The 15,232-nt window shown below is 33.4% G+C and overlaps 1 protein-coding gene across 1 annotated transcript; it reads left to right on the top strand.

Annotated features, from left to right (window-relative positions):
- Window positions 1-590: 590 nt before the first annotated feature.
- Window positions 591-7,739, top strand: SYT4 (synaptotagmin 4; the record flags this gene model as incomplete). The annotated part of the gene is made up of 4 exons (XM_079717817.1): window positions 591-624; window positions 3,429-4,243; window positions 5,936-6,056; window positions 7,432-7,739. 4 exons carry the CDS (start codon window positions 591-593, stop codon window positions 7,737-7,739), a joined length of 1,278 nt encoding a protein of 425 aa, XP_079573943.1.
- Window positions 7,740-15,232: the final 7,493 nt, after the last annotated feature.

Raw genomic sequence — 15,232 nt, 5'->3', positions numbered from 1 at the left:
TGCATTTTACAGTGGATCACTGATGCAGAAATTTCTCTCTTTTTACTCTTTCCTCAAATCGCCTCTGTAAATTATATTATTCTGATAACACAGACACATTTTTACTGATCTAGATGATCAGATTTTATATCAGGAATTGACATTGATGAGTTTCAAGACATATTTATGTACCTCTGAGCCCTCACGGAATAGCAAACGTAGTCCAACAGTTAAAATAATTGATGAATGTGTGTTGAATTCTCAGGAGGAAAGGGAAGAAGAAAGAATGAAGGGTAGAGGAGAGGCTTGGAGGAGGGAGGTGCTGATTTCAACCCTGTAGCGTCAGGATTGCGTCAATTCGGGTTTCAGCCACCTCTAGAGTCTCAGAGACAAGCGTCTCTGAAGAGCCAAAACAGGAAGAGGGGTGGCAAATCACTGTGCGAGGGCGAGTGGACCTCCCTCTTTGCCTCCTCCCTATTCCAGGCTTAGGTTCCCTGAGCTTTGCGCCGTTGTTTTCAGCATTAGGAAAAGCCCTGTCGCTTCACATCCAGGCAAGTGAACCAAGATAGGGAGTTTCCGTTCAGCACCTCGGACAGAATACGCAGCAAAAAATGGCTCCGATCGCTACCAGCCGGGAAGAATTTGGTAAGCAAGTTACTCCGCTTATAACTGCGGTTGTTCCTTAAATACTCTGGGGTGATGTGTTGTGTTTGTGTGTGTGTGTGCGCGCGCGCGTGTGCGTGTGTGTGTGTGTTCGCGGGATGTTGAACACAGATTTCCCAGGTAGGAAAATGAGAACTGTAAAAGGGCAATATCTCTGTGGTTTCTCCCTTCCTTGATATCTTTCTCCTTAAAATTGCTTTCTGCCAGGGCGATTTTACATCCAGGAAGTTCCTAATCATTCAGGTAGCCCTGTAAATTACAGCACGCTCTAAGTAAACAGGTCTGTTTGCTTGTTGGTGTCATTAATTCTGCAGGTGATTTCTATTTATACGTAAACCTGTATTTATCTTATTGGGGGAAGCCAGATGTTTCTGTGATTACATAAGTGTTTTATCTTGGCATAAAATAACTTGAACATTGGGTATTTAGAATGTATACTTTATTGCAGAGTGTACCATAAGTATTTTTTTCTCTGCTACGTTTTTCTTGTATCCTTGAAATATTTTGCTAGCGAAAGACACAGAATCCTATGATACTAGGGTTAAAGGGATATTCAAAATTAACTAGCTGAGCCCATTCCATTTCACAGGTGAGGTAACAGGAGCCCAGAGAAATAAGGGAAATGTTGCAAGTCAGTTAGCTAAAAGCTACGGGAAACTATACTTAGGGCTTATATTTTCATGTTCAATTTCCTTTTTCCTATAACAGATTTTTAGCACCATTACTCTCCTCTTTTTCAGTAAAAAAAGAAAAGGAGAAAAAATCAGATGTACTTCTTCAAATAGAAAAGTAGTATTTTTAGGTCCCATTATATTCCAAAGGCAAGAGATTTGAGTTTTACTTTACATATATTTGGAAATATCAGGGAATTTATAGAAGTTTGTTATGAAACTGAGTGAAATGACTGAGATCTTTGCTCTCAAAAGCTTAGGACCTTAACAGTAGAGAATACACAGGGAGTAGATGAGCACTTTTGTATTATATTGAATATTTTGCCATTTGACATGAATATTAAATACAGAAAATTTGTGATATTATATTCAGAAATGAATTTCTTTCACAGTTGTCCATTTGAGTGATTGAGTTTATATTGTTGTGATATGATATGTATTCCCAATTTCTGATTTGAAAATCAGAAAAATATTTGAATACTGAGGAATTTTCAGAGGCTATGCTAGTTAAAAATATGTTCTAGTGTTGACATTGTTTATTTAGGAAAAATTTTGTTTTCTATTCTTTTTTAAAAAAATTATTCTTCCTGAATTGACTAAAGAATCAAGAATAGTTCATGACTTTGCTTTAGCTCCCTGGCCTTGGATTATTAGGTAGTCCAGGAGTGTTATTTTTTTTTTTTCTTTTTCTTCTCCCCACAAAGACTTAAATAGAAGGAAAAATTGAAAAGCTGGTACTAAGTTTAGCTGATGATTTTTAGCTCTCACCTCATTCTTCTTCTGTAGCATTCCTTGTTTTTTCTATCTGGGAAATTCAAAGTTCACCTCTACACAATTCAGTTCTTTGATATAATTAAACTACAGAATTTTTTATTGTTATATTTGCTTTTTTATCTTCTTAGGCATTTTTGCTCTTGTCATTTCTTAATCTTATATTATTTGAGTTCAGTTTTGCGATTATGAAGTAGATAGGCAGAAGTTTGGAGGATTGGGGAGAGGAGAAACAAAAGATTGTTCCTTCAAGGTTAGTTAAACAAGCCTTAACCCTTTCCTGACTGGAACTTTTAACTTTATTATTCATTATTTGGGATTAAAAAAATAGACTGGAATGGAGCTAAAGGCAGATATTATTACATTAATTATATTAGTTTTGATTATATTAAACATTGACTCAACTGATGCATTGTGTCCAGAGATAGTAATACTGCTTTTACTTACACAGTGTTACTTATTATTTGTTGGAGAATATACTTACATATGGAACATGATGAGCTTCATGCATAACCAGTGTTACCTAATGTCAGTAATTTAACGTGCCCACATTCAAGGAACAAATGCCAGTTTCAATTTGATTGCCATTTGCCATGTGGAAATGTGCTAGGAAAAAAATCAGTTATGGATAAAATTGAACTCTAAATTATCTCTACACACTCTTCTCATTACATGTTAAAGATGATAATTCATTTATAACCATTGTTTGGGTTTTATTCTATTTAGGTATTAATTTGTACTTTGGATGATTCAGTGTTTGAAGAATTTTGGGTCAGCCTATGAGTTTGTAGTCTTATAAGTTGTATACTATTAATAAACTGTTCATATTTTTGTTCTTTTTTCCTTAATATTTGTACATTTCTTTTACCACTGTTCTTTAATTTGGATAGAAATTATTAATGACTTTGTGACAACTGCAGATAATTTTCCATAATTTCTGTCAGTATTTGAAGAATATGCACTTAAAGCTACATAGTAAGAATTGATGCTTCTGGAAACCCTGAAAATGTCAATGAAAACATAATGAAATTAGTACTGACTCATCATGCTGTAGTTGACTCATGTTATCTGAGAAAACGAAGGTAGGTCAGGGTCATTTAGCATTCTCCCATCCCTGACCCAGGCCCAGTTTCATCTTTTCATTTTATTTGTGAAAAATTACTACAATGAAGGATTTTCTATCATACTGTATTTATTCTTTATGTGTTACATATGTGTTTATTCTTGAAAGTGACATGAAATAGGTACATAATTCAAGCAACTGCCAGCTTTAGGATGCTTTTCAAATAGGGTGTCTCCAACTCTGCCCAATTAATGCATGTTATTGGTCATTTGATTTTTCAGATGAAATCCCCACAGTGGTGGGGATCTTCAGTGCATTTGGCCTGGTCTTCACAGTCTCTCTGTTTGCATGGATCTGCTGTCAGAGAAAATCATCCAAATCTAGCAAAACTCCTCCATATAAGTTTGTGCATGTGCTAAAGGGAGTTGATATTTATCCTGAAAACCTAAACAGCAAAAAGAAGTTTGGAGCAGATGAGAAAAATGAAGTAAAGAATAAACCAGCTGGGCCAAAGAATTCTTTGCATCTTGATCTTGAGAAGAGAGATCTAAATGGCAATTTTCCCAAAACAAACCTCAAAGCTGGCAGTCCTCCTGACCTGGAGAATGTGACCCCAAAGCTCTTTTCAGAAGGGGAAAAAGAGGCAGTTTCCCCTGATAGCTTAAAGTCCAGCACTTCTCTTACTTCAGATGAGAAACAAGAGAAGCTGGGAACCCTCTTCTTCTCCTTAGAGTATAACTTTGAGAAGAAAACATTTGTGGTAAATATTAAAGAAGCCCGTGGCTTGCCAGCCATGGATGAGCTGTCGATGACCTCTGATCCATACATCAAACTGATGATTCTCCCAGAGAAGAAGCATAAAGTGAAAACCAGAGTTCTGAGAAAGACCTTGGACCCAGCTTTTGATGAGACCTTTACATTCTATGGAATACCCTACACCCAGATCCAAGAGCTGGCCTTGCACTTCACAATCTTGAGTTTTGACAGGTTTTCAAGAGATGATATAATTGGAGAAGTCCTTATTCCTCTCACAGGAATTGAATTAACTGATGGAAAAATGTTAATGAACAGAGAGATTATCAAGAGAAATGTTAGGGTAATTCACTTTTAGTGCTTAACATATTTATAAACAATATTTTCTGTAGCTTTTTTGTATCTAGGGGATTTTTATTAAAATGATGTCATACATATCATCTTTACCATGTTTAACTATTATTAATCATAATCAAATGAGGAGCAGGGGGATAGAGTAGATGAAAGAAATTTTAACCCACATCTGAAATGCATAAACTATCTTAATGATATAAAATAAATAGGAACCCTTTATGGATTTATTTAAATATCATTTATATAAATATTTTTATTAATTTCTGTCACAAGTATGTTGACTAAGATTACCACTAAAATGCAGACAAATATCTCTTATTCATAAGAAAGTTAAAATATATTTCAATGTCAACATAATTGAATTTGAAATTCAAATTGAAATTGAAAATTAAGTCAGTTCATTTTGAGTATTTGAAGTTCTAGTGACTCTTCATAGAATTGCTTTTTAAGGAAGAGATATCTCATTATATTGAATTACAAATATTCACCTATATGTTGTATAACAGGAAGTGAGTTACTCTGCCTTTGCAGTTATGCTACTTTGGTAGTTGTGGAATTATTAGAAAATGATAAGACATCAATTAATCAAATTTAAATGTATTTTCCCTTTAAATATGGAGCTCATTTGATTCCAGTTGTGGTATTTCAGAATAACTGGTGTCTATAACGCATAATTCTATAGAATACCCTAAAGTTTGTTTTGACCACAGCCTTACCTTTTTCTGTTGAATTTAATGAAAGTCAAGATCCAGAAATATTAAGTAGTTTGAGTCATCTAACTGTTTAGTTGCACAGTGGGAATAAAGATTTGTTCACTACTCTTATTCTTCTTGGAGTGCTTATTCATACAGTTACCCCATGTCAGCTTTTATATAAATACATATTGAAGCTTTAGGAGCTCTGGGCAACCATCATTCTTAGTTATACCAAGTTTACTTCTTGTTACTTTCAGTTAGAACTTGTACTTTGAGTTCTTGGTCATCTTATCTAATGTTAAAGTAAAAATAAGATCTAAGTATTATGCAAAGAAAAACCCTATGATACTGTTCAGAGACAAAGCATTAACTATTCTGAATCAATTCTCTCCAATACTTAATTCATTCCTTGGATTAAAGGAGGACTGTGGGTGGGGTGGGAGAAGAGAATTTTAACTCCATCAGTCCTCTGGGCTAAGAGAGTGATGGGTGTCAGACTAAATTTCAAGTTTTCTGAAATTCTAATAATGTCTGTGCTAAAGAATTTGAAATCAAATCAAACTTGAGTCACTTTACAATATACAGATCCATTCAAATAATTAGATAATTTTCATTACCATTAATAACTTCAAAAAGTGGAGAGTTAATTAAAAAACAAAAACTAAAAGTACCTCTGTGTAAGATATATTTTAAATATCCCCTTTAAAACATTTCTAGTAATGGGTGTGGCTAACTCCTTACGAATTTTAACATTCTGTAGTACCTAAAAAGACCACAAGATGGCAGGTAGTTGTTTTAGAAGGTGATGGTACTGCACAAAAGCTTTTAGTTACTCTTTGATTCTTTAGCATATTAAAGTAAAATAACTAGGAAAATTACAGTTAAATAACAATGCTATTCTAGTGCTTTAAAAATTAATATAAGTATAAATTTCAACACTAAAGAATAATAAAAACATTATTTATCTCATATCTCTCTTTGTTTAGAAGTCTTCAGGACGTGGTGAGTTACTGATCTCTCTCTGCTATCAGTCCATCACAAATACTCTTACTGTGGTTGTTTTAAAAGCTCGGCACCTGCCTAAATCTGATGTGTCTGGACTTTCAGGTAAGAATGTTTTTGAAAAACTCAGGCTCAGTGTAGAAATGAGCAATATATTGGGCAAAATAGTTAACAACTAACGTTGGACTATGATTTAGATTCACCCTTTATTCACAATCACAAATTATATGATTGTTTTTCTGTTTCTCATTTTATGGAATAAAAATGTGAGCCAAGGCCATTATCAAGAAGAAAACTGCATAGTTCTAAGATCCAATACAAAGCTAGTATGTCATAGATGTCTGACTGAATGGAGTCGAAGCAGAAAGCAGTGATAAATGCAGAAGTGAGGCCATTGACAAAAACACAGTGATGGAAATAAAATTAAGGTTTAGGAAAAGTTCTTAATTTTACTATTTTAAAATTAATGAGCCTGCTTACCCTTACATTTCTATTATTTTTATCTTTCCTTTAATTCCTTATGTGTCTGGTGTCTGCTTTAAGAATTAGCTTTTAGTTTTGTGACTAATTTTTACAAAAAAAAATTCTGTATAGTACAATGAGAAAGAGCACATGACCTATGGTTTAAAACGATCTGAGTTCAAATCCTAACCCTTCCATTTCTTAGCATCGTAACATTGGGTATGTTTCTTAAACTCTATACAAGCTGGATATAATAGTACTTACCTTGAAGGGGATTATGAGGTCTGGAAATATATATTTCATTAAATATCATCCAGTGCTATAATTAATTGTAGTTTTATTATTAGATAATGGAGGTTAATAACATGGTCTCAAAGATTTAGGTTAGGAAGTTAAAATGAACTCATGCAACCAGAAAAGGGCAAAATAATATAATTAAATGTGTGATAAAGTAGTATTATCTTAAAATTCACAGAATACAGGTGACACAGGAAACATCAATACTGGGTAACGGGAAACAAATACAGCAAGTGGTTAAAGAACGACAAAAAGAATTAAAGCCAAAAAAGGCATTGCCATCGTGAATTCTAAATGCCCATTCCCCCATTCAAAATAGAAAGCAGCCCATGCTCAGAGAATTAGTGAGATTTATCCAAAGTCATACAACTCAGTAAGGATAGATGTTGTGTAATATTTTTTCCTTCTATTCCATTCTCTGGAATGAATTATTAGTAATCAGAATGTGTCATTAGAACATTTTATTTTCTTCCCCTTTATGCTATCTCTTCATCCTTCAATTACAGTTCTTTCCCGTCCTCCACTATCTCTTATGTTGTACATTCTTACTTATTTTAAATTAATTGAAAATAGAGAAGCCAAGCTTTATCCATGTTTTCACTTTGTTCTGACTCATATTCCTTATAATCACATTTTATTAGCATCTCTAAGGCACCATTATCTTGAGATCAGCTTTCCCGCCAAGTTTTGTCAGTACAATGTGTGTTGTTTCCCATTGCAGATCCTTATGTCAAAGTGAACCTGTACCATGCCAAAAAGAGAATCTCCAAAAAGAAGACTCATGTGAAGAAATGCACCCCCAATGCAGTGTTCAATGAACTGTTTGTCTTTGACATTCCCTGTGAGGGTCTTGAAGAGATAAGTGTTGAATTTCTGGTTTTGGATTCTGAAAGGGGATCCCGAAATGAGGTGATTGGGCGGTTGGTCCTGGGAGCAGCAGCAGAAGGAGCCAGTGGAGAGCACTGGAAGGAGATTTGTGACTATCCCAGGAGACAAATTGCCAAGTGGCATGTGCTCTGTGATGGTTAGCATCCTAGCCGTGATGAGTTGGAACTTGATGATTTTTACCAGGCAAGGAGAAATTTTCTTTCTTTTTTTTTTCTGATACATGATTGCAAGCTTGGGAAAGCTTTTTTGTTGTTTTTGTTAGAAATGGATTGAATTATCAGACCAGAAAGTAACTGTAAATGTGTATCATGATAATTTACTCTTTATTAGAGAAGTTGGATAAATTTTCATAAGATATTCAATTTCCCCTGCAAGTTACCAGTTATATAAATAAGAGTAGCCAAGCTTTTTAGGAATACTGTTCTGCAGTCCCGAGATACGGCTGTGGTGATGATCTCATTGGAACATGTCACTGGAAGTCAATGTGGTTGTTAGGATTTAGAAATGAAAAGCAGGTCTTCTCTTGTGAAAATTCATCCATTGTTCATCAACTGGAGAAATCAATTTTTCTTTAAACCCAAAGATATTAAAGAAATGTTCTCTAGATTATTTTATTAATTATGTCATGTGCAAATGGTTGTCCTGCATATAAAAGTATATGATTATTTCTTTTTGGTCTGTAATTATTTGACACAATTTTATCATAAGAAGGGTAACTTAGGTTTGTTGAAAAAAAAAAGTGAACAAAATGAGAAATCATTTTATCAAAGAGCTAAGTTGAGAATACTATAGCCGAAATATGCTTTCCCCTCTCTAAGTTTACATGTGAGTCAAAAATAAAATATAATCTCAGATAAGAACCATGGTGTTGAATTATTCACTGCTTGTGACAAACGTCAATGTGGCCTAAGAAAGCCCTATATAGTTTTGTGAAGTTGCTGAGTTAGCTAGTGGGTAAAGAAATAAACTTCATTGAGAAATCCAGTTAGAGATGCCGTTTTCTTATAGGAAATATATATAGTATGCAAGTGTACATTCAAGGTTATCCCTTGAACACAGAAAGGGCATGGGTAAACAAGTCTTCATTCAGCTTGTTCTCCCCCAGCGAGGACTAATCTACTATTTGAAAAGAAATGAAGACAAAAAAGTTGTGAAGTTGTAATCATTGCTGGATAGAAAGTGTTACTTAACCCAACAAACTAATAAAAAATATTTACATGGCAAGCCTAATATACTTTATATATGTTCATACATAATATATTTAGGCTGTCAAGTTAGCACAAGTATGTTTCACTATCTTTTCTAGGCTAATTTGTCTTGAGCTGTTGTCTGTTGACCAGTTTATAAACCTGTATCTTATACTGCTTTCCAGTGCTAGGGCTCTGAAATTCATTAAAAATCCATTAAACCCTGTGATTATTTGGAAAGAATTTACTTGAGGTAATGTCACTGTATTTGAGTTTTTAGAAAAGTATGAGTGAAACTCAGGTACAGTTGAATTTTAAATATGCAAGTTAGAAATGAAGTCTACTGAAAAATTTACATTTTAAGTCAGGTTTTGTGTCAGTGTTTTAGCAGTTTTTGAGAATGTGTTTGATATCACAGTGTTTGTAAAATCTATGACAATGCATTTTCAAAAAACCTTATACATGCTTTTTATGACTATTCTTAATGTAAAGAAAATGCTTTACACTCTATATACAAAGATTGAAATCAACCTCTCTTCTTGTGCTTTAAGATGATTTGGGGATTAAACAAGAATATTGTCCAATCATCATCTTCATGCCATCACAAAATCAACTCATAGCATCTTGGTCCACTCAGTATTTCTGTGAAAGCAATGTGAAATGAATTGTAGTCAGTATATGGGTTGGGGGAGTCATATGGCCTTTTAATGTTTATATATTTGGTATCATGGGTCAAGGAATATAATATATTTTGGAGCTCTGAAACATTGTAAGAAGTCAACCCTAAGTATCCTTCAGAGCTGCCAGAAGTTAATGATGGTACCAAGCAAAGTGTTGTTGGAAGAGGGTGATTTTTTTTTTTAGGGGAACAGTGAAACCAACAACAAATAATTACAAAATTACAATAACTAATTTGTAAATAGTTTTTAGTTCTTAAAAGTTAAAGTGTTTTTCGGTGTGAAAAGTTTAGTAAAACTATTTGCAACTGCTGTTAAGAAAAGAAAGAAGACAAACTAGAAAGGAATTGAAACAGGCAGGGGCGTAGTGATCTCATCATCTTCTGAAAATTGTACTGTTTTATATTGTATTACAATATCTGTGTGAATATCTTGAATTCTGTTACACATTCTGCCCTGTATTAAACATGTAAATTAATTGTTTGTCTGATTAGCAAATCTAACCACCCTAATGGGGAGGTATCCATATTTGAAGAACTGTGTAACTCAGTAACGGATTTGTTCTGATGTTGTAACTTAATAGAAGTGATTTGGGAGGAAGCATGGTATATGAGATGGTGTCTGTTCTTTCGTGCCAGCTCTGTATGATGTTTGTAAGATCATGTTATAAGACATGAATAAATGGCTGCTTTTGACCAACTCATTTCAACTCAAAGTTTTCTGTTAATGGATTCTCTTATTTCTTTCTAAGCTCTCGAGTTTCCTTAACAGATCATCTGGCATATATTAAGAAACATAAAGATTCAACACCAAGATCTCCCACATACCTTGTTGTGTTTTGCTTAATCCTCATAACACTCATCCAGAAAAGATATTATCCCTATTCAGAAGCAAACCTGAGACTCAAGGAGCTTTGGCAATTGACTCAAGTACACACGGATGGTATGTGAATAGATTTCATTGCATACCTCACTCTTCTCTCTATGCCAGGCCACTCTCCTCCAGGGATCCTCATCAATTGGCTCTGCTAGATTCTTAAAATGTTTCATGCCCACATTCTTGGACTTCTCCTTTCTGTATTGTGGTCACTTTTCCATATTTTATTTACCATTTTAAAAACATCTTTATTGGAGTATAATTGCTTTAAAATGGTGTGTTAGTTTACCATTTTCACCATTTTCAATCACAACTTTTAATTTACTCTTCCTTTTACTGTCTTTCATGATCTTCTTTCTCACTTTAGTCTCTTTCATTACCTATTTTATATTACTGGCTTTTCTTTTTCATTTTTCCTATATCCTTGCATTGGATAGATTTATTTAGTAAAATGGAGTTGAAATGGAAGTCTCTATTTCTTCTTAAAGATGTAGGAAAAAAAGACCCAGAACATCTGCAATGTTTCCATCAGACACCAGCTAAGATAAATGGGAACTATGGGATCCACCACCAGGAGGATCAGCCATTTTTTACAGCACTAATCTATATGGATGTGTTCTGTATTATCACACTTGGCAAAACAACCTTGCAAATGGTTGCAATCAAAATCTGCTGACATTGTATTTTTGTTTTAAACCATATTAATTGTATTAAGACTGTGCACAGTTATGTTAAAAGAGTTGGTCATTACATTTAAGTGCTTAAATATATTGTAGACCTCCCTGCCAAAAGCAACCAGAGACACTGAAGAGATCTTCTAAGGGAATTAGTCATTAGGGAAATGCTAATTAAAACAGCAATGAGATACTACTGCATGCCTTATTACAAAGGCTAAAATCAAAAAGTTTGAACATGACAAGTGTTGGTGATTTGGAGGAATAATCCTACACTGATCTACACTGCTAGTAGGAATATAAAATGTATAGCTGTTTTGAGAAGCAAGTAGTCAGTTTCTTAAAAAGTTAAATATACAACTACCAAATGACCCAGTCATTCCACCTCTAGGTATTTACTTAAGAGAAAAGAAAGCATGCATTTGAACAAAGACTCATGCATTAATTTTCATAGGTGTTTTTTTTGTAGTAGCTAAACACTGGATGCAACCTAAATGTTCAACAACAGGTGAATGGATAAATAAATTGTGTTGTATCTACAGAATAAAATACTACTTAACAATAAAAAAATGAATAAACAATTGATACTTGCAACAACATATATGCTTACAATAATTATGTTGAGTGAAGGAAGCTAGTTATTTTCCCCTGGAACCCCCAAAATGTAGAGTGTATAATGTATGATTTAATTTATCAGAAATGTTTGAAAATGCAAACTTATCTGTAGTGATAATAAGCAGATCAGTGTTTGCTTGCGATTGGAGTAGGGAGTCTGGACATGTGTGAGTGAGCGAGATTAAAACGGAATTGTAGGAAATTTGGGGGGGATGGATGAGTTCATTTTCTTGACTGTGATGATGTTTCCACGGGTATATTCATGTATCAAAAATTTTCAAATTGTGCACTTTAAGTGTGTACAGTTTATTATATGCAAATTATACCTCAATAAAGCTGTTAAGGAAAAAATGTATAAGATAGAAACTATTTATAACTTTTTAAAGAAAAATAAATAACAATACTAACATTATTACCAGCGATATTTTTCTGAAAATTAAAAAAAATTTACATGTGTTGGGAGCAGTTCTTTTTTTCTTAATGTACCTTTCCCCATGAATGTATAGTTGGATGAATGTTTTTAAAAGTCTTTTGTGATGGTTTCTGTGTAATTATGCCACAAACTCATTCAAGTAGATTTTTTGATTGCTTCTATTTTTAAGAAATTGATTTTTGAATTTAATTTTGATTTATAGTTATATGAAATATATTTTATAAAAATAAATTTACAAAACAAAATATATTAACAGAAGCCCATCTATTTCTACACTCAACTATTCCTTCCTCTCCCATACATAATGACATTTAAGCTTTGGGTTAATTCTTCTCATTTTTAATATAAACATACGTAGATATATTCACATTTTTCTGTGTATCAGATGAACAAAAGCATGCTATACAATATATCTTGGATATCATTCTCCAGCTGCATATATAGTCCTTATTCATCTTTACAGCTCTATAGTATTCCTTTGCAGCATTATTTTTAAAAAGTTATTTGGGAAGAAGTATTTACTCTCCCATTGTAAGATAATGCCCTTATAAATAAGAAATGTGTGTTTTACTGATCTTTACATTTTCACTAGTAGCTAGGTTGTACATAATAAACTCAATAAATATTTCTTTAACTAAATCAAACTTAATTGATGATTAGGTGGGAAAGCATTGTGAAAACCACAATTGTTCAAGAATAGCAGTAGAAAAAGTAGTTCCAAATATATAAAAGAATTTGTTGTTGCTGTTGTTGTTATTTTGATGTATAGTAGTCCCCCTTCCCCAGGGAATACTTTCCAAGACATTCAGTGGGTGCCAAATCCCATATATACTATGTTTTTTTCCTATGCATACCTACCTATGATAAAGTTTAACTTATAAATTAGGCATAGTACAAGATTAATAACAATAATTCATAATAAAATAAAACAATTATAACAATAATTGTAATAAAAGTTATCTGAATGTGGTCTCTCTCTCACTTCAATGATCTTATTTTGCCATACTCACCCTTATTCTTGTGAAGATGTGATAAAATACCTACATGATAAGATGAAGTGAGATGAATGACAGCTATTATTGACCTTCTGAAGTTATGTCAGAAGGAGGATCACATGCTTTGAGTGATCCTGGATCACTGAGCTATGACAATGTGAATTGCTGAATGTCAGGAACAGATGATGTCAAAAGTTTGGAATGCTGGTCAGGACGGAGCTTGATGGTGTGAGATTTCATCACATTACTCAGAACAGGGCACAATTTAAGACTTATAAATTGTTTATTTCTGGAATTTCCCATTTAATATTTTCCAGCTGTGGTTGACTGAGGGTAACTGAAACCAAGGAAAGTGAAACTTCAGATGGGGGGGGGGTTATTGTAATTCATACTATATTAGAAGCTAGAGAAGTCCAATTTGCTATACATATAATAGACATCCCAAACTTTTTCAAATTAGCTTTGGGGTGAATTGTGTTTCACTGTTTATTTCTTAAAATTGGATGTATACTCCAGCTTTTAGCATTAAGCTAGTACTAAAGTGATTCTGTATTCCTTGACAGGATGTCATCTGAAGTTAGGGAAAGATCATTTAAAAGCAACTAAGAGAAATTCCTATTTAGATCTTCCGTGCATTTTTGGATTGGGTTGTTTGTTTTGAAGATATTCAGCTGAATGAGCTGTTTGTAAATTTTGGAGACTAATCCCTTGTTGGTCACATCATTTGGGAATATCTTCTCCCATTCTGTGGGTTCTCTTCTTGTTTTGTTTATGATTTCCTTTGCTGTGCAAAAACTTCTGGGTTTAATTAGGTCACATTTGCTTTTTAGTTTTTGTTTTTATTTCCATTATTCTGGGAGATGGATTGAAAAAGATCTTGCTGCGATTTCTGTCAGAGAGTGTTCTGCTTATGTTTTCCTCTAGGAGTTTTATAATATCTGGTCTTACATTTAGGTCTTTAATCCATTTTGAGCTTATTTTTGTGCACAGTGTTAAAGAATGTTCTAATTCATTTTTTTTACCTGTAGCTCTCCAGTTTTCCCAGCACCACTATTTGAAGAGACTGTCTTTCCACTACTGTACAGTCTTGCCTCATTTGTCATAGATTACTTGACCATAGGTGTGTGGGTATATTTCTGGGCTTTCTATCCTGTGCCATTGATCTATGTGTCTATTTTTGTGTCAGTATCTCATTGTCTTGATGACTGTAGCTTTGTAGTATAGTCTGAAGTCAGGGAGTATGATTCCTCCAGCTCTGTTTTTCTTCCTCAAGATTACTTTGGCTATTCAGGGTCTTTTATGTCTCCATACAAATTTTAAATTTTTTTGTTCTAATTTTGTGAAAAATGCCATTGGTAATTTGATAGGTATAGCACTAAATCTGTAGATTGTCTTGGGTAATATAGTCATTTTGACAATACTCATTCTTCCAATCCAAGAACATGGTGTAACTTTCCATCTGTTTGTGTCATCTTCCATTTCTTTCATCAGCATCTCATAGTTTTTGCAGTGCAGGTCTTTTGTCTCCTTAGGTAGGTGTTTTATTCTTTTTGATGTGATGGTAAATGATATTGTTTCTTGAATTTCTCTTTCTGACCTTTCAATGTTAAAGTATAGAAATGCAACAGATTTCTGTGTATTGAGAAAGAAATATCGTATGATATCACTTGTATGTGAAATCTAAAAAGAAATGATACAAGTGAAGTTTATTTACAAAATAGAAACACACTCAACAACTTAGAGAATGAACTTATGGTTACCAGTGGGGTTGGTGGGGGGATGTGAATAGTTAGGGATTTGGGGATTGACATATACACACTGCTATATTTAAAATGAATAACCAACAAGGACTTACTGTATAGCAGAGGGAACTCTGCTCAATAATATGTGACAACTTAAATAGGAAATTAATTTGAAAAAATATAGATATATGTATATGTATAACTGAACCACTTTGTTGTACACCTGAAATTCACACAACACTGTTAATCTACTATACTCCAATATAAAATAAAAAGTTAAAAAAATAAAAATAAAAGCAACTAAGATATGAATTTGACTTGAAAATTGACTGTGGATGACTTGAAATTTAACACTGAGGTCATATAACACACATGAAATATGACTCACTGAAATGCTGAAGTTCAGCTAAGCAAAAGATTTTTAAGCACATAGAA

Source organism: Hyperoodon ampullatus (genome assembly GCF_949752795.1).
Source record: "Hyperoodon ampullatus genome assembly, chromosome: 13".
In the NCBI taxonomy this organism is placed as follows: domain Eukaryota; kingdom Metazoa; phylum Chordata; class Mammalia; order Artiodactyla; family Ziphiidae; genus Hyperoodon; species Hyperoodon ampullatus.
This window is presented reverse-complemented; position numbering and strand designations above follow the sequence as displayed.